This window comes from Sus scrofa, chromosome 7, assembly GCF_000003025.6.
Source record: "Sus scrofa isolate TJ Tabasco breed Duroc chromosome 7, Sscrofa11.1, whole genome shotgun sequence".
NCBI classification, from domain to species: Eukaryota; Metazoa; Chordata; class Mammalia; order Artiodactyla; family Suidae; genus Sus; species Sus scrofa.
The window spans coordinates 53196187-53221285 of NC_010449.5; the positions used below are offsets into that span (position 1 = coordinate 53196187).

At 46.6% G+C, this 25099-nt stretch overlaps 1 protein-coding gene across 2 annotated transcripts in view; it reads left to right on the forward strand.

The window, feature by feature from the left end:
• CRTC3 (CREB regulated transcription coactivator 3) overlaps positions 1-25099 on the forward strand; it is a 109669-nt gene that overhangs the window by 49870 nt on the left and 34700 nt on the right. For both annotated transcript variants that reach the window (XM_021098911.1, XM_021098912.1), the window contains exons 3-5: positions 14099-14218; positions 22983-23044; positions 24672-24734. In XM_021098911.1, the coding sequence (XP_020954570.1) occupies positions 14099-14218; positions 22983-23044; positions 24672-24734 (245 nt within the window). The remainder of the gene's footprint in view (positions 1-14098; positions 14219-22982; positions 23045-24671; positions 24735-25099) is intronic.

The window sequence follows — 25099 nt, forward strand, 5'->3', positions numbered from 1 at the left end:
TTGCCATGAGCTGTGGTGTAGGTCGCAGATGCAGCTCAGATCTGGCATTGCTGTGGCTGTGGTGTAGGCCGGGGCTATAGCTCCAATTAGACCCCTAGCCTGGGAACCTCCATATGCCACAGGTGTGGCCCTAAAAATACAAAAAGACAAAAGAAAAAAAAGGTTAGAGGCAAAAAGACCAATTACAAGGCTGTTGCAGTAATCCTGGGGAGTGGGTAGAGGGGAAATTGAGGATGGTAGTGGGTTTGAGAGGCGTTTGGAAGGTCAGAGTGACCAGACTTGGCCTTGCCTAGGGGGAAGTGCTCAAGGAGGACCCCAGGCTTCCAGGGCTAGGCTGTGGGGGATGCTGTTCCCAGATTCAAAACACAGAGACAGAGACAGAGCTGGTGTGGGAGGAAAGTGACAAATTTGGTTCTGAGATGCTGAGTTTGAAATGCCTCAGGCCGTCCTCCTAGAGGAGTTGTCCTATGGGGTTTTTTTTGGGGGGGGGCAGGCGGGGGTGCTGTACCTGAGGCATATGGAGGTTGCCAGGCTAGGGCTTGAATTGGAGCTGCAGCTGCCAGCCACAGCAACGCAGGATCCAAGCCGTATCTGCAACCTACACCACAGCTCACGGCAAAGCCGGATCCTTAACCCACTGAGTGGAGCCAGGGATCAAACCCTCATCTTCATGGATTGCAGTCGGGTTCATTACTGCTGAGCCACAACAGTAACTCCAGTCCTATGGGATGTTGAACTCCAAGTCTAAAGCTTTGGTAAGAGGTCTGTGCTGTATGACGGAGCCCCGAAGAAGCCCAGCACTTAAAGGATGGTCAGAAAGTTCAGGGGCCGGCATGGAAGACTGGAAAGAAATACCCAGAGTGGCAGGAGGAAGACGGGAGAGCATGGAGTCGTAGAAGCCAGGAGAGGAACGTTTTCAAAAGAGAAGAAATAGCCAAGAATTTGAGATGCTTCTAAGAGGTCAAGTAACTTAAGAGCTGAAAAAATCCAGTTGGATTTAGTAACAAGGGAAGTCCATGGTTATTGTGGGGGAGAGAAATTTCACTGGAGTGAAGGAGAAGAGGGCTGGGGGTGGGGGACACTGAGAGTTGAGGTGGTGGTTGAGGCGACTCCTTCATCAAGAAGCTTGGCTGTGAAGAGGAGAAGGGACCCAGAAGAATGGAGCCTCAGGCTATATTTCAAACCCCACCCACACCCTCACACAGGATAAGCCTGGCTGTGGTTAGAGATGAGAGGGAGCCAGTGGAGGGGAAGAGGGTTGTGATCCCAGGCTTCGAGGACCTGAGATGGATACAAGGGCTTAGAGAAGGTGGCCAGCATCAGCTGTCTGGAAGGGAGTAATCCAGTTATCAACTCGGTGTATGTTCTCTGACGGTTTCTACTTTTACTTTGGTTGAGTTTTCCAATATTTTTATTTGGCTGTTTTACTTTTTCTTTTTAGGGCCGCACCTGCAGCATATGGAAGTTCCCAGGCTAGAGGTCAAATCGGAGCTGCCACTGCTGGCCTATGCCACAGTCACAGCAGTGCCAGATCTGAGCAGCGCAAGTGAAGCCAGGGTTTGAACCTGCATCAGGTGACACAGGCTGAGGGCTCAGTCCTACAAGACTGCCCCCCTCCGCACTTCAGACACCCATCACAAGTCTAGGTCCCCAGGTTACCTACAACTCTGTCCAACGTGGCTACAAATCAGAGATGCCCATGAACTCCTCTTCCTTTGGAGTCAATTAATATGATAGAACTGCTCACAGAACCCAGGGAATGACTTACTTATCTTTACCAGTTGATTAGAAAAGAGTATGATCAAGGAGTTCCCGATGTGGCATAATAGTGTTGATGGTATCTCTGCAGTGCCAGGATGCAGGTTCGATCCCCAGCCCAGCACGGTGGGTTAAAGAGCTGTGGCGTAGGTTGCAACCGTGGCTCAGATCCGATGCCTGGCCCAGGAACTCCATATGCCACAGGGGGCCAAAAAAGAAAGAAAGAAGCACAAGAATAGGATAAAGGATACAGATGAACATCCAGATGTAAGAGGTACAGAGAGCCAGGCCTGTGGGAAGGGCACAGCTTCCATGCCCTCCAGAGCACACCACTCCCTTCTCAGCTCCGTGTGTTCACCCACCCAAGCGTTCTCCAGACCCTGTCCTTTGGGGGTTTTATGGAGGTTTCGTTCCATAAACACGGATGATTAAATCATTGGCCACTGGCGATTAATTCAACTTCGGGTCCCTCTCCCCTCCATGGTGGCGCCGATGGGGGCTCTGAAAGTTGCAACCCTCTCATCACAGGGTTGGTCCTCCTGACATCCAGGCCCTACCCTTAGGTGTGTTCCAGAAGTCACCTAATTACCAGAGACACCTTTGCTGCTCTCTCTCTTAGGAAATTTCAAAGGCTTTAGAAGCTTTGTACCAGAAATGGGGAGGAAGACCAGATATACTCTTATTAAAAATCACAGGGGAAGTTCCCGTCATGGCTCAATGGTTAACGAACTCAACCAGTATCCACGAGAGCACGGGTTTGATCCCTGGCCTCACTCAGTGGGTTAAGGATCCAGCATTGCCGTGAGCTGCAGCACGAAAATGACGCTGGAGTCCTGAGTTGCTGTGGCTCTGGTGGAGGCCGGTGGTTTCAGCTCCAATTGGACCCCTAGCCTGGGAACCTCCATATGCCACAGGCACAGCCCTAAAAAGACAAAAGAATTTTTTAAAAAAATCACAAGACCACAACTATAAGCTGGCTTCTAGGGCAGGGAAAGGAGATGGGGGCAGTCGTTATCCTGACACAGGCAGAAGTCTCACACTGGTTTTCCCCTTCCCAGCTGTGGCACATCCCAGGGACACTTAACCCTATGACTTTTCGTTCTCTCCATTACCATAAATAATTTCCAGAAATGCCAAAATTTTTCAAAAAACATCAATGCTTTTCCCAAGAATAAACAAGTTGAACTACACAGAAAGTGAAAAAAATATTTTTAGCATTTTTCAGTATGTTTCTTGGTGGCTTTAGAGGAACTATCCGAATTATTGCATTAATCTGCATCACACTGGAAACGTTTTACTTTTAATCTCTAGGTTTATATTCCATGCTGATTGCCCTCCTCCACTCTAGAGCAGCAGATGAAATATAGTCACCTCGAAACTTGGAAATCCCAAATTCCCTACTGATAACTTTCCATATCCATTTTTCAGTGCACCAGGTAATGTAGTTCTTTAGGGCTGTGTTAATGGCGCCTAATCTGAGTCAGCCGAACCTTATCTTTGGGGCAATTGAGGAAGCCGATTGGTCCCTGTTTCTTTTTCTGGGTTCTCCCTGGTAGGAACCCATCCAGGGAGCTGACAGGGCTTCAGATCTTTAGCTTTATCAGCTGTATCACCTGCTGCTCGGCAGCTCCCAGGGCCCTTTTGGGCAGGGCTCTGGGGTCAAAATAGGACACCCCTCCCCACTCCCTCTTCCTGGAAGTGAGGCCACCTGAGCTTGTACAGGCAGGCTTACCTCCCCAGCCACAGGCTGGAGCTGGAGAAGGGCCTACCTTCCTCGTAGGTAGCCCCGCTCTTGGGAAGCAAGAAACAGTAGGTAGCACATTCCCCCATCCGAAGGAATGGCCGGGTTCAGGATAGCAGCTCTCACCAGCTCATGTCTGAATGTTTTTTTTTTCCTCTCTCCCCTGTCTGTAGGCAGGGAGAGTGGGGCACTTGCAGATGAGAAGAAAAGCCTTCCTCCGCAGGACCCCTGCCAGTTTTTTTTTTTTTTCGGGGGGAGGGGTTGTCTTTTTATGGCCGCATGTGTGGCATATGGAAGATCCCAGGCTAAGGGTCGAATTGGAGCTGCAGCTACCAGCCTATACCACAGCCACAGCAACACCAGATCTGAGCTGCATCTGTGACCTACACCACAGCTCACGGCAATGCCAGATCCTTAACCTACTGAGTGAGGCCAGGGATTGAACCTGCATCCTCATGGATACAAGTCAGATTCGTTTCCGCCGAGCCACGAAGGGAACTCCCAGCCCTGCCAGTTTTTATGTTAGATGACAAAAGGAATGAATGCCAGACCAACTTAACTCAGAGGCTCCGAACAAGCAGTCAGGCTCATTTGCTGTTTTAACTCAAGTTGAACGGAGAATCTGGTCCCACATTCCAGTCCTTCCACTTTTGGTAGCTTGGTTCCTCATGGAGAAGGAGGAATTTTTAGAAACCTCTCATGTGGGCAGATTTCCCCCAAGAGATCCCCCCAAGGACAGTGCACAGCTCAGCCTCAGGGAAAACATACCGGAAGCAGAGCTGTATGAAAAAGGAGTGGCCTGCCTGGGAAAGTCATGGGTTCCCATCTCCCCCGGTGGGGGGTGGGGGGGTCCAGCAGAGGCTGGATGGCCACGGACTGGTTGACTAGAAGGGCATAACTAACTCTTGTGACTGACTGCAGGAGTCCAGCAGGAACAGGACACTGTGTGCCCCTCTTCATGAGCACGTGGTCAGATGAGGAAGAGGACCCAAGGCTCTTTTAAATCAAAAACAGGATGTACATTTTGCTTTTGTTTTTTTAAAACTCAATATGCTTTATTTGGAATTGCCATGTGCTGTTATATCTAACTCAGTATTCCATATTATTTGGTTTCCTCTAGAAACATTTTCTTTTATAATTCTTTTCTAGTTCCTTTGTGGAAGTATATACTTGTTTTGTCCTTTTAAAGTCATGCAAAAAAAAATTTCAGTAATAATTTTTGTAGACCATATGGTAAACCACTTAGCTTTCATCTCTCTCTCTCTCTTTTTTTTCTTTTTTGAATATCTATAGACGTTATGGGAGGTTAAAGCACCCTTAATTTATTATAGTGTCACAATTTTAATTTTTAAAATTAAACCTTTTACTTGAAAATTTAAATTACCCCAAAGAGAGAATAGAATAATAAGACTCCCTTATACCCATCACCAGTTTTAGTAATATTTTCCCATTTTATTGAGATATGATTGACACCTAACATTGTATTAGTTTAAGCATATGTATCAGTGTGTATGTATGATTTGCTATATGTATATACTGAAAAATGGTTACTACAATAAGCATAGGTAACATCCATCACCACAGTTACAGATTTTTTTTTTTTTGCGCTGTTGATAAGAACTTTGAGAGAGTTCCCGTCGTGGCGCAGTGGTTAACGAATCCGACTAGGAACCATGAGGTTGCGGGTTCGATCCCTGCCCTTGCTCAGTGGGTTAAGGATCCGGCGTTGCCGTGAGCTGTGGTGTAGGTTGCAGACGTGGCTCGGATCCCGTGTTGCTGTGGCTCTGGCGTAGGCCGGTGGCTACAGCTCCGATTAGACCCCTAGCCTGGGAAACCTCCATATACCGTGGGAGCGGCCCAAGAAATAGCAAAAAAAGACAAAAAAAAAAAAAAAAAAAAAAGAATTTTGAAGATCTACTCTCATAGCAACTTTCAAATATATAATATGATATTAGCTCTAATTTCCGTGCTGGACATTATATCCCAGAATTTGTTTCTCTTAAAACTTCAGGTTTGTACCTTTTGACCACCTTCATCCATTTCCCTCAGTAATTTTCAATACTTTGTCAGTTTTGTTTATCATCCCCCCCCTTTTTTTTATTCCAAATTACAGATCTCTTTTACACTCAGTGTAGTGCCTTGCCAGGTCTAATGGCAGTGGTATATCTGGCGTGGTTTGGGGCACGGCGAGACTGAAGGGAGGGGGGAGAAGGAGGTCCCTGCCAGGATGGGACTATTCCTCACCTCCATCTCCTGTGGTAGGAGAGGCAGTTGAGGGGGTGAAGCCAGGCTCAGGTGCTTTGACTCCTTTCCTGCTGGACCTAAAGTACCTACCTACCCCACTGACCTCTGAAGACACTGTCGGCCTTACTCTACTGGCCAGTTGCTTTCCTGTTCAGCCTACCTCCAGGCCAGGCTCCTGCTGCCCTGCCCTATCACTGCTCAGGTCTTAGCTTTTACAACAAACTAATTCCTCCCCTCCATAGTTCCTTTCCATCATTCTGTCATCACATAAGAATCCAATCAGGAGTTCCCAGTGTGGCTCAGTGGAAATGAATCTGACCAGCATCCATGAGGATGCAGGTTTGATCACCGGCCTCGCTCAGTGGGATAAGCACTGCCGTGAGCTATGGTGTAGGTCGCAGGTGTGGCTCGAATCTGGCGTTGCTGTGGCTGCGGTATAAGCTGGCAACTGTAGCTCCGATTCGACCCCTAGTCTGGGAACCTCCATATGCCTCAGGTACGGCCCTAAAAAGCCCCCCCCCCCAAAAGAGCCAATCAGCTTCTTCTAGAAAAAAATCAGTGGACAGAACCCAATTTACCCAGAACTAATTTCTCAAGCTGTGATCATATTAGCAGCTGAAAGGGAGCTACACTCAACAGAAGGCCTGTCTTTCCACCAGACATTGCACGAGGCAGGAAGGTGGGGCTGGGAGTGGACAGTTTCGAACCTCTCCCTCTGTGTGGGCTTGTGTGGCATTTCCATTTTATAAGGTAGAATTAAAATGCTTCTTTTAACCCCAAGGAAATGAATTAATAGCCTCTTCTTTGTCATGGGCAGGTCTTCCTGACTCCCACCCTTCAACCCGGGACCCAAAGGAGCTGTAGCTGGAATGGTCTCCAGTTGGGCTCCCAATAGAGGCACGGTTGTCCCTTTGTTAGACTTACCCTGCGGTACAAGAGGAGACCCATCACATCTTCCATTAACTGTAGCCTGATATAAATCAAAAGCCTGCAAGCTCAAAGAATCTGCCTTACTTGCTGCCCTTGTAACTCTCCACTCTTCCCTCCAGAGAAATTTCCTCGGCACCAGGGGCCAGTCTTTCACACATTTACCAGGAACGACAGAAGAGCTAAGCAGCATTCTGGGCAGGCTGGAGGTCCTGCAGAGCAAAATAGTGAGTGCAAGTGTGACCTCAGGGCTCAGCATTAAGTCACCGTGTTTCCCCCCAGTCTCCTATCCCACCTAAGCTTTCCTGGGGAGCAAGGAAACAGATGGGAGCTCAGATATATAGAGAAATTGAGAATGATTGAGGTAGCATTTTAATTCTGTAGGAGGAAGCATGGGATGGTCAATAATAAATAGGCTTGGGACTTACAGCTAACCTTTTATGAAATAGGAAGTTAGCCACCTGCCCCAACGAGGCTACTGGATTCAATATCAAGTTGGAGGCATTGCCGTAAGCTGTGGTGTAGGTTGCAGATGTGGCTCGAATCTGCAGATATGGCTTGAATCACAGCCACAGCAACGCCAGATCCAAGCCATGTCTGCTGTTTATACCAGAAGATAGCCAGATACCTCAGCAGGGTTGCTATGCTTTAGTTGAATCTGGGGTCTTCAGTAGATTTATGAGAACATAATAAAATTTTATCTGCAAAGTTTCCGGAGAAATCTTTTTAACTTTTTTTCTGAATATGTCAGCAGAAGTCCACTTACAATCTCAGAAATAACTGGTTTCATGTGGGCCACCTAGCAGAGGAAGAAAATGGCGAGGTGAAGAGAACTCGCAAAGACACTCGGTAGAACTTTTTACGATGTAAGAACATACTTGGGCTTTTTATTAGCATTTAGAAATCTATATTTCACCTTGAGGGAATTTGCAAATTGCATTTCTCCCGCTTTTAACAGCATTGTATAGAAATACATGCGCATAAGCTAGAATTGGTTTTGCTGCAATTAAAAAAGTGTGGCTTGGTCATTCATGTATAAAGAACACACTATAGCATATTGCACCTCGAATAATGATAATCTTCTTTGAGTTGGCAGCAAACAACTTCCCAGTTCTCAGACCTCAGCTCATTTGATGACTAAACATGGGCTTCGTAGGAATCTGCTTGCGGCTCATTAGTCATGTGAGAAAGATTTGGGGTTTCTAATTAACCACAGACTTAATGACATGCCAGCCATGTGGTCTGTCTGCCAGAAGAATCAATGCAAACGTGGGTCACATTGATAGATTGATAGTGCCTACTCAGAGGAAGGGGTCTTCCTCCCCAGGACAGGTAAGAAGTCCAGTGCCCGCCACGTTCAGCCATTCACCCCAGGCTGTAGCTTTCAGAGGTGATGGGAAGTAGCAGTCGATGGTGTTGCATGTAAAGATACGTGCCTGGGGTCTCAGTCCTCTGAGAATGTGCTCCCCTCTGCCCTGGGCCTGGAAATCCACAGGGCGGCTGCTGCTGCTGCTTTTTTTTTTTTTTTTTTTTTTTTTTTAGGGCCGTACCCACAGCAAATGGAAATTCCCAGGCTAGGGGTCAAATGAGAGTTGCAGCTGCTAGCCTACACCACAGCCCCAGCAACACCAGATCTGAGCCACGTCTGCAACCCACACCATAGCCCACGGCAATGCCGGATCCTTAACCCACTGATCAAGGCCAGGGATCGAACCCGCATCCTCATGTATACTAGTCGGGTTTGTTACTGCTGAGCCATGACAGGAGCTCCCCACAGTGCTGCTTCTTTTGTGTTTCATCTCAGAAAGAGTTCTTCTATCAGCATTAGCCGTGTCACTGCCACCGCAGTACCTACAAACCTGTAACCAGTTTGCGATCTACGTAGAGATACTTTCAGAAACAGTCAGGGCGTTCCTGTCGTGGCGAAGCGGAAATGAATCCGACTAGGAACCATGAGGTTGCGGGTTCGATCTCTGGCCTCGTTCAGTGGGTTAAGGATCCACCGTTGCTGTCAGCTGTGGTGTAGGTCACAGACTCGGCTTGGATCTGACATTGCCCTGGCTGTGGCGTAGGTCTGTAGCAACAGCTCTGATTTCACCCCTAGCCTGGGAACCTCCATATGCCGGGGTGCAACCCTAAAAAAGACAAAAAGACAAAAACAAAAACAAAAAAACCCAGGAACAGTCAGGAGTGTGCAGTTTGGCAAAGTGGGGAGAGTCTGAGCCCAGGGCTATCTGCAAATGGGCAGATGGGTGCCTAGTGGAGATCGGGGTGCTTGGAGATTACTGTGGGAGGCTCTGAATGCTGCAGGAGACCCTAACAGCGATGCCAGTCCTGCTGTCCACAGAACGGCTCTGCAGAGTGGCCTCACCTTTAATAAGGTGCTTCCCAGTGTCCTGCCACCTGGACGTCCATCCTCCTTCTGATGCCCAAGGTAGCAGTGTATTGGTCTGCTTGGGCCTCCCTAACAGAATACCACAGACTGGGTGCTTTAAACAACAGAAATTTATTTTCTCATAGTGCTGGAGGCTGGAAAATTTAAAGTCGAGGTGTTGGTTGTGTTGGTTTCTATTGCGGACTCTTCCTGGCTTTGCAGATGGTGCCTGCCTGCTGTGTCCTCACACGGCCTCTCATCTGTGTGCGTGTCTTCCTGGTGTCTCTTCCTCTTCTTATAAGGACACCAGTCCTATTGGATGAGAGCCTACCTTGTGACCTCATTCAACCTTAATGACTTCCTTGAAGGCCCCATCTCTAAATACAATCACACCGGGGGTTAGGGCTTTAACCTATGAATTTGGGGGGGCACAATTAAGTCCGTAACACCCAGTATCCTTGGGACAAGGTGGCTTTCACAGACATAATCTAATTTTGTTTTCTCAACAAGCCTGTAAGGAAGTTATCAAGTCATCATTTCCACTTGACAGATAAAGAAGATGAAGTAACTTTTTTTTTTTTAATTTGCTTTTTAGGGCTGCACCTGTGGCATATGGAAGTAACTTGTTAGTAAGTGGAGGATTCTCAACTGAGACTGTTTCTTTGATCCAAATAACGTGTTTTTTTAAACTGCATCATGGAGTGTGGGCCTTACAAGCATTAAAAATGAGATATTGTACACTTACTGAATTCCTAACTACAAGGATTACATGAAATATGGAAGATTATTTACAAAATGCAAAGATTGCTTATGAAAATATTAAGCTCAGAAAGCAGATCACAAAAATATATGTGCTGTTGGTACAATCATGTAAAAACTATGGCTAAAACTTGAAAAGAAACAGAAAAAATGAAGTGCTTGGCCCTTAGGGTTGCAGGGTTATATTTCTTTTTTGTAAGAAAGTTGGCTTAAGAAGTACATTTTTACTTAAATTTTTCTGTAGTTCCTGCCATGTCTCAGCAGTAACGAACCCAACTAGTATCCATGAGGATGTGGGTTCAATCCCCGGCCCCGCTCAGTGGGTTAAGGATCCGGTGTTGCCATGAGCTGTGGTGTAGGTTGCAGACATGGCTTGAATCTGGTGTTGCTGTGGCTATAGCCTAGGCTGGCAGCTGCAGCTCCGATTCGCCATCTAGCCTGGGAACTTCCATATAACCAAAAAAAAAAAAAAAAAAAAAATTTCTTTTTCAGCCACACTGGGAAATGGAATATGGAATTTTTGATATGTGGATATTTCCAGGCCAGGGATCAAATCCAAGCTGCAGCTTCAACCTACACCACAGCTGCGGCAACATCAGATCCTTAACCCATTGTGTTGGGTTGGGAATTGAACCCATGCTGCCTCAGAGACAACACCAGGTTCTTAACCCCCTGCACCAAAGCAGGAACTCCATGAAATAAATTTTTAAGTAACAGAATTTTAGCTCTTAGCAGGGAAGAGATTGGAAGTTGGTGGAAACAGGAGAATCACATGTCTATCCCTAGCTTTTCAGGATCCAGAGTCTTAGGCTGTCTACCAAATGCCCTAGTGTTTAACAGACTCCACTGTGAAGCCTGCTTCCATCCCAGCTTCCCCAACTGAACCGCTCTAACTGTTTTGATGAGCAGGACAGCTCCCTGTGAACGGAAAAGGCTAAAGCCAAATAGTTTGGAAGAATATCAGCTACTGCAGAGGCAGAGAAGTGATGTTTATGTTGCAAGGAGGAAGAGAAGAAAATATCAAATTGAAGCAGAGGTGATCCCCTGAACTGAGACCAAGTAGTAATACGGGATCTGCGCCAGGAGGGGTTAAGGGAAAAGAGGCGAGTATAAATAGAAAACACAGGGAGTTCCCTTCATGGCTCAGTGGTTAACAAACCTGACTAGGATCCACGAGGGTGCGGGTTCGATCCCTGGCCTCACTCAGTGGGTTGGGGATCCGGCGTTGCTGTGAACCATGGTGTGGGTCACAGACCCCAAGTGGCTCAGATGGTGTGGGTCACAGACCCCAAGTGGCTCAGATCCCAAGTTGCTGTGGCTGTGGCTGGCAGCTGCGGCTCCGATTGGACCCCTGGCCTGGGAACTTCCATATGCCGCAGGTGTGGCCCTAAAAAGCAAGATAGATAGATAGATAGATAGATAGATAGATAGATAGATAGATAGATAGATAGAAAGAAAGAAATGTAGATGGATGGGTAGAAAGAAAGAAAGAAAAGAAAGAAATGTAGATGGATGGAAAGAAAGAAAGAAAGGGAGAAAGAGAAAGAAAAAAAAGGAAAGAGGGAAAAGAAAGAAAGAAAGAAAGAGAAAAAGAAAAAGAAAGAGAATACATGTGCGGTAGGAAGCCTGGAAGACATTCCAAGAGCTTTCCACTTTTTGGAACCCCTTCTAAAGGCCCTCAGCCCCCACCGCTGAGGGCTGGCCTCTGGGAGCCAGTTTGGGGAGCAGTTGTGCTCTGACTGCAAGATAAATATGTTGTGTTTTCAAGTACCTTTAACATGATCGTGATTACATTACCAGAGAGTTCTCCCTTTTCTTTTGACCTGGAACAAAGTCATCCGGCTCTAAAAACTTATGGCTACTGTGTAAATAAGTTCTGGCCAAGTGTGCTGTGGGCGTTCACCCCCTTAATTAACAGAGGTGCTTCAGTGCATCCCTCCCGAGAATGCTGTGCCCTGTTGTCCGAGGTCAACAGCCAGCTCCCCAGTCACAAGGGATGGTTTTCTTCCAGACCAGAGGTCGTTCCTCACTGAGATAAGATGTCTTTATTTTAGGAGTTAATAGATTTAGAGTATAGAGTTAGAACTGTGTGACTTAATTAGCCCAGATGTTTTATCAGCCCACTCAGGAGAAATAGAAGCAATCTCCCAAATCTAATAAGGGAAAACCTGTGTGTTTAACAATGAAAAATTAGCGACTGCTTCTTAGCTAAAACACACTCCCCTATAAAGACCTACTCGTCATAGGATCCTTTTCATAGTAAGTTGGCTGTTTGGCATATGATTCAATATATGTGCAAGAAAATCCATTTTCATATATTTCACATCTTGGCATAATATTGTATACACCTTGCCCTGTTACGTGAGATGTAATGGTCTAGCCTCGTATTTGCTTTTTGCCAATTAAAAAGGTTGCCTTGTATGATGCCAAACTCAAAAGTGTAAAGGATGGGGAGTTCCCATCATGGCTCAGTGGAAACTAGCATCCATGAGGACGCAGGTTCCATCCCTGGCCTCGCTCAGTGGGTTAAGGATCCAGCATTGCTGTGAGCTGTGGTGTAGGTCGCAGACACAGCTCGGATCTGGCGTTGCTCTGGCTGTGGCGTAGGCTGGCAGCTATAGCTCCAATTGGACCCCTAGTCTGGGGACCTCCATATGTTGCAGGTTCAGTCTTAAAAAAACAAAACAAAACAAAACAAAAGTGAAGAGTGTACTCCAGCCCTCTCTAACAAAAGATTTTGGGTTTACTGACCATGGATTTGTCTTGAGTCTGTTTATATTTTCATTTGTGCCATTTGAGGGAATAATGAGTTGCTTGTTTTCCATTTGTACTGAGGTAAAGTTCTTTTTTCCCTCCTAGACTCAGGGCTCACAAACGTCTAACGTAAGAAGTCCTTAAAGGGATCTGGTGTCCCACTTGCACAGAGCAGCTACTCTCATTGTCACCCGCTATTGCCACGTGGGGATTTGGGACCAGTGTGGTCAGGATGTTCAGATTTTTCACTAGAAGCCCCAAACGTGAATTTTTAAGCATGGTTGGTTCAATCAAAAATTCGAAAAGACGCTGTAGAGTACAAGGAGTCCCCAGTCTGCAGTCTCATTTTATTTCTGGATGCCCCGTCCGTGTTATGCACACGGGACAGTTTGTTCCTGTCCTAACTACACCTCTTACATCTCACGGGCGCCTGCTAGTTCCTGGTATCTGATGTACCAATCCGTAATCTAATTGTGACAACTTTATTTTTAATTTAAAAAATTTTTTTGTCTTTCGTCTTTTTAGGGCTGCACCTGTGGCATATGAGGGTCCCAGGCTAGGGGTCGAATCAGAACTACAGCTGCCGGCCTACACCACAGCCACAGCAACACGGGATCCAAGCTGTATCTGTGACCTACACCACAGCTCACGGCAACGCCTGATCCTCAGCCCATTGAGTGAGGCCTTGGATGGAACCTGCAACCTCATGGTTAATAGTCGGGTTCGTTAACCGCTGAGCCACAGACGGGAACTCCTAATTGTGACAACTTTAAATGTGTCATTCTTTCAGCTTTCATCTTCACTAAAGACTATTTTTATTTATTTATTTATTTATTTTTGTCTTTTTAGGGCCAAATCTGCGGCATATGGAAGTTCCCAGGCTAGGGGTCAAATCGGAGTTAACAGCCAACAGCAACAAAGGATCCGAGCCACATCTGTGACCTACACAGCTCACGGCAACGCCGGATACTTAAGCCACTGAACGAGGCCAGGGATCAAACCCACAACCTCATGGTTCCTAGTTGGGTTCATTCCCCCTGAGCCACACTGGGAACTCCACTAAAGACTATTTTATTTTATTTTTTATTTTTTATTTTTATGTCTTTTTACCTTTTCTAGGGCCGCTTCCGTGGCATATGGAGATTCCCAAGCTAGGGGTCGAATCGGAGCTGTAGCCGCCACCCTACGCCACAGCCACAGCAATGCAGGATCCAAGCTGCGTCTGCAACCTACACCACAGCTCACGGCAACGCCAGATCCTTAACCCACTGAGCAAGGCCAGGGATCGAACCCGCAATCTCATGGTTCCTACTCGGATTCGTTAACCACTGTGCGCCACGACGGGAACTCCACAATCCTATAATTGTGTAGAATCTGCTCCATGTGCTGCATTTTATTTATCTTAACTCAAGGCGCAGTCAGAGACATCAGTAAAATTATAAAGTCGGTCTTTTCATCTGTTGCTCTCATCAGTTGGCTGCTCTTAAGGGTGAGTGGTGATGTCCCAGTCACAGACCACCTCTTCTCCCTTCTCTCCGCAGCCGGCGTTCCACCCAGCTGACAGCGTGCGGGGAACCCGCCACCATGGGCTGGTGGAGAGGCCATCCCGGACCCGCTTCCACCCCCTCCACCGCCGGTCTGGAGACAAGCCAGGACGACAGATATCCTTTTCATTTTCTGAGGAGAGTGCAAGTTTTGCAAGGTTTGAAAGCTTTTCAGGGTTTGTCTTCCCAGCAGTCCCTCTTTGGCCTCACAGATCTTCATTTATCTGATGAACAGAGGCAGGAAAGCTAAGTGAGTTGGAAAACCAGAAACATCTCTGCAACTAAAAATTGGAGGTGTTTACTTTATGAAAGAATCGATAAAGTTCAGTTAAACGAAGTAACTGAACATAATATGTAATTCAGCCCCATCGCAAGCCTTTCTCAGCCTTTTCTTTAGAAATCAGCCAAGTCAGAACTAAACCTGACTTCGAATCAGGTTAGACAGAGTTAATGTATCCAGCTAAAACAGACATACGGACAGGTGCTTTATTTTTTATTTCTGTTGAGCCCCTGACCTGCTGCTAGAACGTACAGAAGAAATTCTACATAATTTTCTATGGAGTTTCAAACTCAATAAATGACAACTGAAATGGAAAGCTGGTATTTAGGAAAATTCTCATGTAATGATACAACAAATCCTATGCTGTTAAGTAGGAATAAAGAAAATGGGGAGTTCCCTTCGTGGTTCAGCAGTAACGAATCTGACTGGCATCCATGAGGACACAGGTTCCATCCCTGGCCTTGCTCAGTGGGTTAAGGATCCAGCATTGCTGTGAGCTGTGGTGTAGGTTGCAGACACAGCTTGAATCTGGTATTCCTTTGGCTGTGGCGTAGGCCGGCAGCTGTAACTCCGATTCGACCCCTAGCCTTGGAACCTCCATATGTCGCGAATGCAGCCCTAAAAAGCAAAGGAGATTGTGAATTCATCTGACAGTTTTATTTGTGGCCCAGAGTGGGGTGTGCTGCTGCGTGGCTTGCATGGTGCTCAGGGCTTTGGGGACAGACCTGAGCTGGATTTTGTGGGAGGGGACCCAGAATAAGTGTGCCGGCAGGGCCTGCACTCTCACTTCACTCTTCTCGCCCACAGGGGTGGAGGGAGACGAGAAAGGCGGGGTGAGTCCTGTGCAGAGCTGAATTCCTGGCAGTGATGGTGGAGTTGGCTTCCCCAGCCTAGAAACCAGGAAGTGGGGGAGGGCACTCATGTTTACTGAGCACCTACCCGGGCCAGGCCTTGTGCTGGGCAACTCACACGTCACTTGGTCCTCAAAACTCACTGAGCAGTTTACTTTTTTAACCCCCATTTTCCACTGTGGAAACTGAGTTATCAAAGTAACTTGCCCAAGATTCCACTGCTGAGGTTGGAGGGGCCCAGGCTCAGCCCTGGCCAGGCTGACCACCACACCCCCAACCCCAGGCCTGGGCCCCTCCCTCCCTCCAGCGCTCTGCCATTCCCAGGACCGAGGGCTTCAGAGAGACCCCAGGGGAGGACTTGAGGGGATGCACAGAGAGGAGATCTCTGCTTTTCTTGCCCTGGGGCTGCTTGAAATTTGACATCTGTCTGGGGACAGTAGCGACCCCAGTGCATAGTTACTTTTCCTCTCTTCCATCCCCTGGGACACGCCACCTGATCCACCGAGATACCTCGACTTCTCATCTTGTGTATGATGTGACTATTTTCAGGGAAAGTGGAAATGATAACTGGGATTCCAGCTCCTTTTTGGGAGGCGAGAATTCTTCGAGGTGGTGCATTAAACCACCAATGCACCCCTCAAATTCCTTTCTGGAACGTGTAATAATGTTTACATAGATTGCAAAAGAGAAAAGGATAATTGAGGCAATTCTTCAGCTAATTCACACATGTGGGCATAGAGAAGTACATGGAACCATTGTCTAAATTGCTTGGAATTTTCAAGTAAAAGTGTGTCTCTTTGCTTGATGTAACATTATATCTTTTTCTAGCTTCTCAATTCCTTCTTTCTCATGTAGGTGTTCTCTCTAAATATTATAATACACACAGATATCGTTATAACTACCTCCCATCTTTTTTCACCGCACGGGTAGTCTAAATATATGTATATACTCACAGCTTTTTTAACCAGGGGAATCTCTAGAAGAGGAGGAGATGGAAGAAAAGCAGAGCGAACATATTTCTCCACTTAAAAGCAGTGAGTGTCTGGTACCATTTAGACACTAGAGGTCTGAGGGCAGACATAATATAGTCCCTGCCCTCAGGGTGCTTATATTCAGGGCACAGGCAGCCAGGGGAGCATGTGGTCTCAGCTCACGCTCAGCTTATAGTTCAGGGTTGAGATAGCTTAGGGGCTGTGCGAGCTCACAGGAGGGCAGCCTGAACCAGTGCTGGGGGCACGGAGAAGCCCTCCTCAAGGAAAATCTGAGGCTTGAAGGATCGGTGACACATGAAGGGATATGTGTTTATTTATTTACAGATACTCACAGAGCCCCTTCCCCACACAAGGTACTATTCTAGGCACTGGGGGCTCAGTGGTGAATGAGACAGATGCGTCCCTGCCTTCTTGAGTTTACAGTCCTGTGGGAGGTGACAGACAGTAAACAGGTAATAAAAATGAAGGGGGGGGGGAGGGAGTTCCCGTTGTGGCTCAGCGGTTAACGAACCTGACTCGCATCCATGAGGCCACAGGTTCAATCCCTGGCCTCACTCAGTGGGTTGAGGATCCAGTGTGGCCGTGAACTGTGGTGTAGGTCACAGATGCGGCTTCAGATCTGGCATGGCTGTGGCAGTGGTATGGGCTGGCAGCTACAGCTCCGATTCGGACCCCTAGCCTGGGAACCTCCATATGCAGGTGGTTGTAGGTGATGAACAGGGAGGAAGACAGCCAGGGAGGGAGCGTTTCAGGGGAGGGGCATTGCTCTGCAAAGTGCTGGAGGGGAGACTTCACTGTGTGTTCCGGGGCTCTGTCTCTTTTCAGGTAGTAAATCCTCAGGTATAACCTGACCATGTACACGGGTCAACTCGTGAGAGCAGCAGCCAAGCAGATCAGCTCCTAAGGGCAGGAGAAGCGAGAGCCAGATACCTATACAGATAAATGAAAGTTGTTCATCAGTCAGTACGAGTCTGATTCACAGACCACGGGGCATCTCTCCTAAGCACTGACTGGGGTCCTGGGACTGAACATCTGCAGAGTCCACAGGGTTCTTCAGCGTAGGCCTGCCCATTAATAACCTGCGAGCCTCTTTTGAGGAATGACGGAGCTCCTAGTAAAATACAAAAGTGGGATGATTAATACATTCAGGAGAGCTTGGGGGAAGCCGGCTGTAATTCCATCTTTCCTTTCATGCTCTGCACTCATTCGATTTTGAAATAATTTGCTCAAAACAGTTGCCTTTCACACCAGTCTGTTACCTCCTTAATACAGTTTTATCATTTGAAGGTATCAGCACTGGTCTGAATCTTGGTTAGAACCAAGCAAAACTCCATGTTCCCAATTCTCTTCTTCCCACCTGTTTCTTGGCTTGGGTGTTATTTTGGAATGGGAGCACTGGCTTAGACAAGGCTTTGGTCCTGTGATCCAGTGATCCCCAATAAAATGAGCATTGTAATAGTGTGGGCAGCCACAAGCAGTACAGCTGAGGCCCCAGGGCATTCCTTCCGCAGTGGGTGGCAGTCGTTGCAGGGAAGGCTGGTACAGTGGGTTCTGCTGGTGGCAGGAGTGGCAGTCACAAGCAGAGACCAGGACCCTGCATAGCCAAGCTCTAACCTAGGGCTGCATTCAAGGCAGAGAGAGGCACTGCCTGGTCCCTGGACTTGACAGCTCAGCCTTCCTGCAGCTGCTCGTGTCTTCAGTAGCCCTTCTCACACGTGAGTCTTCAGGGGCAGCGAACATATATCCCAAATACCAGCTCGTTTGAATTTCTGAACTACTAGCATAAATTTACAGCAAATGTAATATTACCTCATACCTGTGGGTAATATGTTGAAGAAAGAAGGGGACACACTGAAGAATCATAGGAAATGCCTTCCTCTAAGAGAGATGTGTTTTTAGAAAGAGAGAAGAACAGATGTTTAGGAGTTCCCATTGTGGCTCAACAGAAACGAATCTGACTAGTAACCGTGAGGTCGCAGGTTCGATCCCTGGCCTCACTCAGTGGGTTAAGGATCCGGCACTGCCATGAGCTGAGGCGTAGGACACAGATGCAGCTCGGATCCCGCGTTGCTGTGGCTGTGGGCTAGGCTGGCAGCTGCAGCTCCAATTTGACCCCTAGTCTGGGAACTTCCATATGTCACAGGTGCGACCCTAAAAAAAAAAAGAAGAAAAATAAACCACAAATATTTAGAAATTCTCTGATTTACATTCCCAACGAGGTTTGAGAGTAGCATGAATAGTCATGAAGAGATACCTTAAGACCTTGCCTCTTTGGAATAGGCCTTGCTTTGATTCTTTTCACACAATGAGATGAAAATTTTCGGACATTAGTTTATGGAACCCTGTCTCTGAAATGCATGGCCTATTGTATTGAGAAACAGGATTTCTCTGCCGCTTCTTGAAGCTTCACAGTTTATATTAGCGCTGTGAGAAGCCTGGCAGTTAAGAAACTTCTTCTCCTTAACCCAGGGCTTCCACAATTTATTTGGTCACAAAAACTGATTTTTACCTAACATTCATTAGAGAGTTCCATCTCAAAGGAGAAGCAAATGCTGGTTTTCAGCATTTTAAGGGGAAAATATTCAGACTTCTAAAATCCACATGCTCCCTATTTGTGTGTGCTCAGGGAAACAGGAGGATGTTTTTATATATACAAGGACTCAAAAAGACCCCACTCCTGATGGAAATCCTGTGAAATTAGATTGTTATGATCATTATACAACTACAGATGTGATAAATTCATTTGAGTAATAAAGAAAAAAGACCCCACTCTTGTGTACCTCCCTTCATGTTTGGCTGTAAGATGTATCATAGCAGGACACGGTTGGAAGTAAAAGGACAGGAGGGAGGAGACAGATGGTGGAGACATGGTTGAGAAATTAGGAATGAATCAAACTGTGACCAGTTTTACTTTTTTTTGCTTTTTAGGGCTGCACCCACGGCATATGGAGGTGCCCAGGCTGGGGGTCAAATCGGAGTTCCAGCTGCTGGCCACAGCCACAGCAACACGGGGTCCGAGCCGCATCTGGGACCTACACCACAGCTCATGGAAACACCGGATCCTCAACCCACTGAGTGAGGCCAGAGATCAGACCCACAACCTCATGGTTCCTAGTCAGATTCGTTTCCACTGCACCACGATGGGAACTCCCAGTTTTACATATTAAGACTGACTCTGGCACTCATCTTGGTGCATGGGTTCCCTGAGGCAGACCTGGAGTTGACTTACCCCACCAGCTATGTGCAAGATCGAGGACCTGCCCCACAAACTCTGTCCCTGGTAGAACACAGAGCTCCAGAGGGTAGGAGAAAAAATGACCACCTCCAGGCTGTTTAGAAGGCAATTCCTGCGCCCTGCCCCAGGCGCCCTTAGCACCTGCGAACAGGAGGCCCAAAGAAGAACCTGGCTGTGTTCACCTGTCAAGAGCAGGCAACGCAAGAAAGAGACAGAGTGGGGTTTGTTTGGAGCTTCCGAGGCTCAATGACCCCACGCGTGGGGAAATGGGCCGGCAGATGTCCTGTCTGATCAGCATGAGGGCTACGCCCCTTCCTTTGGGCAGAGTGGGTGAGAACTCTTCCTCTGACACTCCCCGAGCTGAGAAGGAGGCCCTCGTCAGTGGACTGAGGCAGGAATGGGAGAAGGATTTTCCTTTCCAGAACTGCAGGGACCTGGGGAGAGGGAGAATGGGCTGGGATGGCTGGGATTTCCACCTGGAGCACCTGGGTGTGTGGCGCCCTCCGTTAAATGCAATGGACCACAGAAGTGCAGAAGAGAGGGAGGTGATGGGTTCGGTTTTAGGTAGAACTTGAGGTCCTTCTGATGGAGAAACTGAGTAGACAGTTGGAAGTGCCACTTTGGAGTTCATGAGCACTATTGGGAGCTGCAGGTATGGATTTAGGAGTTGCTGGGCTCTGGGTGATAGTTGGAACCTAAGGCACAGGCAGTGCCAACCAAGTCGAGCCTGGGGGACAGGGGTGAGGCTGGCGCTCAGAGTCTCCAAAGGTGCTCTTCCCATAGTGTCCGTGCCTCCCGCCCTCTCCTTCTCTGTGTGGTACCCGGTGACACTGAGGCCCTTCTCCCCACCCTGTCCTTTCACGAGCAGTGTGAGCAGATGTGAGCTGAGAGGTTTCGGGGCTGCAGAACTCCGGGGCCATTAGGATTGAAGACAGAAAAGGAGCTGAAAAAGAGTGCATGGAGCTAACTGAAAATGTCCATTAGAATGTGGGAAGTTTTTTGGCTTAGGTTTAACTAAGGTGGTAACGGGTAAGGAGCTGGTCTGGCTTATTAAAAACCCCGTCACCGATGCTGCTCTTCTGTTTGCTAGGAATTAGCAGGCACTCTAGAAATGTTGGTTAATTAAATGGAAATTCACATTTACAAATAAGAGTATTTTTTCTGTCTTCAGGATGTTCTTTAGGACATAGCAGCGTCGTGGGGAACTTAAAGCCCCCTGAACACAGTTTTCTGACATCCTCAGAAGAACACATCGTTTCTAGGTTTTCTTCCGTTGAGTTTAAGGTACTGACATGAGTGGTTACTAACTCGAGCGGTTCTCTTGATGCTGATGGTTCTTGGATTTTAAAATATCCATTGGAGTTCCCATTGCGGCTCAATGGTTAACGAATCTGACTAAGAACCATGAGGTTGTGGGTTCGATCCCTGGCCTCGCTCAGTGGGTTAAGGATCCAGCATTGCCGTGAGCTGTGGTGTAGGTCGCAGACGCATCTCAGATCCCGTGTTGCTGTGGCTCTGGTGTGGGCTGGTGGCTACAACTCTAATTAGACCCCTAGCCTGGGAACCTCCACATGCCGTGAGTGCGGCCCTAGAAAAGATAGAAAGACAATAAATAAGTAAATAAATAAATAAATAAATAATCCATTAAATGAGATATGAATGGTAAGAATTGAGAGCTCAGAGGTCACACCTTTTAACTTCTGATGCCTCAGCCTCGTCACATTAAAGCTTCAGGAATTTACTTCATTTCCATGTTGTTAACATCAGAAAGGCTAACATGCCAACTGTAACCTCACCATTGGAATAACTGATATTCAATTGTTGCATTGCTATTACACCACTGCATTCTTTTCCCTTTTTTTGGCGGGGGCGGGGGGGGGGGTGACGACTGAGGCATATGGAGGTTCCCAGGTGAGGGGTCAAATCAGAGCTGTAGCTGCCAGCCTCTGCCACAGCCACAGCAACACCAGATCCGAGCCGCATCTGGGATCTACACCACAGCTCACAGCAACGCTGGATCGTTCAGGGATGGAACCCACATCCTCATGGATACTAGTCGGATTCATTTCCGCTGCACCACACCAGGAATTCCTACACCCCTGCATTCTAATTTGTATTACCAGTTCCAGACAAGTGGACTTAATGACTTTGAGAGCGGCAGTGTCCTGAGAGAAGTGGTAAACTGTATTTCATGAAATTCAGCTTTTCTGGACAGAGATTCTTCAAACTCTGCAAGAACAAAAAAGGCTCAAAGCCTCCTCCGTGACGGCTCTTCCAGCAGAGATGCTGCTGTACTTCCTCCCTCCTTCTTATTTCTTTATCCCTGTTTCCTCCTGTCTCCTGCTGTGGGCTCTTCTAATCTGTACTTTGCATACGTGAGGCCTGCTAGTTAATATTGAAGAAATGCCTGGTGTCTCTTTTGGAAATATGTTTAATTGTATTGACCAAGATTCAGATTAAGAAATAAGGTAACTAGACGTGACAAAACAAACACACAGGAAGTGAAACTTGTGATCATAGTGCTTCTCCTGGCAGAGGAAATATTTCATAAGCACTCATCAGTTGCCCTGTTTTACTAACTCGAGATTCTGTCAGCCTAGTTTCTTTCTGCATCAAGGCCCCCATTTCCTCCTGAGCCCTCGCTGATGATGGCTTCTTTTGTACAGAATCATTCAGTGTTTTTTTAGCAGGAGAATGATCTGATTTAAAATGTTTTAAGAAGGCTTTTCTGTGGGTATTCATTAACTAAATTAACCAAAACGGCTCCACTGCCCTCAGCATGTGTAGCGTAGCCTCGCATTTGTGTCTCCATTTCATCTGGAATATGTCCTAAGGCAGGCGAGACCCAGCGAAGAGATCATAGAATTTATAAAACGGGGCCCCGACAACCCAAGGAAGTTAACGTTTCTCCACAGACCCAACACAGCTCTCTTTTGGTTGTAAGGAACAGGAACCCTCCACTTGAAAAAAAGGGGCAATTTATTGGCTCACTAGATCCAGGGGTTCGTACAGTAGCACTGAGACTGTGTATCCATGAGGTGCCACCTCTGAATTGACTTCCAGGGAGAGAAACCCAGGTCCACATGGTCCTCAACGCAGGGCATTCCTTTTTTTCTCCCCTTTGTTTCATGAGCCCATCCCTGAACCCATCCGAGGGAGATAAGTCGCCTCGACTGGAAATACTGGGACCCGGAGGCCTACACAGAATGACAGCCTTCCCAGGTTTCAGGTCAGCGTGGAGGCAGTTCTTAAAAGTAAGAGCTGTTGGGCAGGCAAAAAAAAAAAAAAAAAAAAAAAATTAGAAACACCTCACATGTGTCATGCAAAGATGGCCCTGGTTTGAAGATAGAAGAGTAGACTTTTCCAGAGGAAGTCGATAAGAGAAAGGAGGGAGGAAGAGCTCTCGAGTGTAGAGATAGAGATAAGAACGAACACCTCGGTCACTGAAACTCCCCACGATTCCAGTTCTTAACTCTGCATCAACTTTCCGTTCATTGTATTTTTCCTTTATTAAAAATTCTACTTTGATGGTAGTGCGTTTGGAGCTACTTATGCTTCGCAGCCCCTGGATGAGAGCTGGCCGAGGTAAGCAAGCCGGATGTGATGGGCATGTGCTCTGTTGGAATGGTTTCCCTTTATTTTATCCACCTTGAATGTTGTAGAAATGTCTCATCTAAAGCACAGACTCTTGTTTTCTCTTAATAAAACTTAAGTCTTTGCAGGTATAATCATAGGCTTCATATGAACGTCTAAAATGAAAAGTTATTTAAATAAATCTATATTTTCACTTTAAAGACCAAATAGAAGCACATTTGGAATACCTTTACCATCACAATACTGTGATGTGGTATTCTTCTATTTGGATATATAAGATGTCTTGGTAAAGCTACTGAAAGGGACAGAGGCTTTAGCAAGCTCCTAAAACTGTAATTTGTGCAGTGAATTTGATTTAGAGTCTCTTCGAGTATATGAGGAGTATATGAGTATATGAGGAGTATATGAGTATATATATATGAGTATATATATATGAGTATATAATGAGTATATATATGAGTATATATATGAGTATATGAGGAGTATATGAGGAGTATGTGAGGAATATACATCCCCCAAAATTGAGGGTTTTTTTGAATATGGAGGGTGACAAAAGATAAAATTAACTGAAAAGAGTGCTACATTCAGTGGATACGTGATCTCATTTTCAGATCACGTAGTCAGACTTAGGAGGCATTTGTTCTGATTTGTTTTTGTTTTTTGTCTTTTTAGGGTTGCACCCACAGCATCTGGAAGTTCCCAGGCTAGGGGTTGAATTGAAGCTATAGCTGCTGCTTTTCTATACCACAGCCACAGCAGCACCAGATCCTGGGCCCACTGAGTGAGGCCAGGGATCGAACCTGCATCCTCACTGGGTTCGTTTCTGCTGAGCCACAACGGGAACTCCCACCCTTTGAAATGTACATATCGAAAAAGTTTAGCTCTCTGGGTTGAGGTCTGCTTTCCATCCATTCTCTGGGCAAGTACTGACAGTACTTCCAGCAGGTGATGTGGTTAGGACCTAGGAAAGGTGGGTATGAAGATGGTAATAGCTGGCTCCTACCTCAAGTTGGTTTTCAGCTACCCTCAAGAATCTTGGGATCCATGATTGTAGGATAAACACAATGTTTTATTTTAAATCATAAGACAATATATCCAAACTGAGATTTTAAAAATTGGTATCCAAGAAAAATTGTTTTATGCTTTCCAGAGCATAAGGATTAGTTAGATTAATATTTTCATAAACTGGGTTACTGTAACAGTTATAATCCTCTTTATCGGAGATTTATCTGTATGGGAATGCAAAATTCCTTTTTTCTTGTCTTTTTTTTTTTTTTTTTCCTGCTTTTAGGACTTCACCTGCTTCATATGGAGATTCCCAGGCTAGGGGTCTCATTGGAACTGCATCTGCCAGCCTACACCACAGCTCATAGCAATGCCAGATCCTCAACCTACTGAGCAAGGCCAGGGATCGAACCCGCAACAGTTCCTAGTTGATTCGTTTCTGCTGCGCCACAACGGGAACTTCTAGGGTAGAGCGTTTTGAAGTGATTTTCCTCAGGCTGTACAGCCAGGTGACAAGAAGAGCCAGTTTTCAAAACCTGGGCTAGAGGTTCTCCTTTGCTCCCTGTGGACTGAACTCCTTTTGTGTTTATGTTGTTGTGTCTGGTTTTTAAAGGCAGCAGCCTCCTTGGAAGGAAGAGAAGCACCCTGGGTTCCGGCTAACATCTGCACTCAACAGGTATTTGGCTTGTTTCCTAGTAGACATCAACTTTAAAGAAAACCAATCGCCTTGATTGTCCCGATGTTTTTTTTATATGGCATCCATTTGCCAGGGCATGTTTATATCAGTTGTGTTTATATGAAGTGGTTAAAAAAAAAAAAAATCAACCCAAATCTCCCACCATATCCTGAACGTCTGCTCAGGGCAGTGTAGCCATGTGAGAACATGATCGGAGTGGATGTCAGGCTTGGCCTCTTCCTCTGTGCCCTTGAGCAAGTTATTAACTTCTCTATGCCTCAGTTTACTCTTCTGGAAAAGGGAGATAGCAGTACCTATATCAAGGGATGGTTGCAAGGATTAAATAAGATATTAAACATGGGATG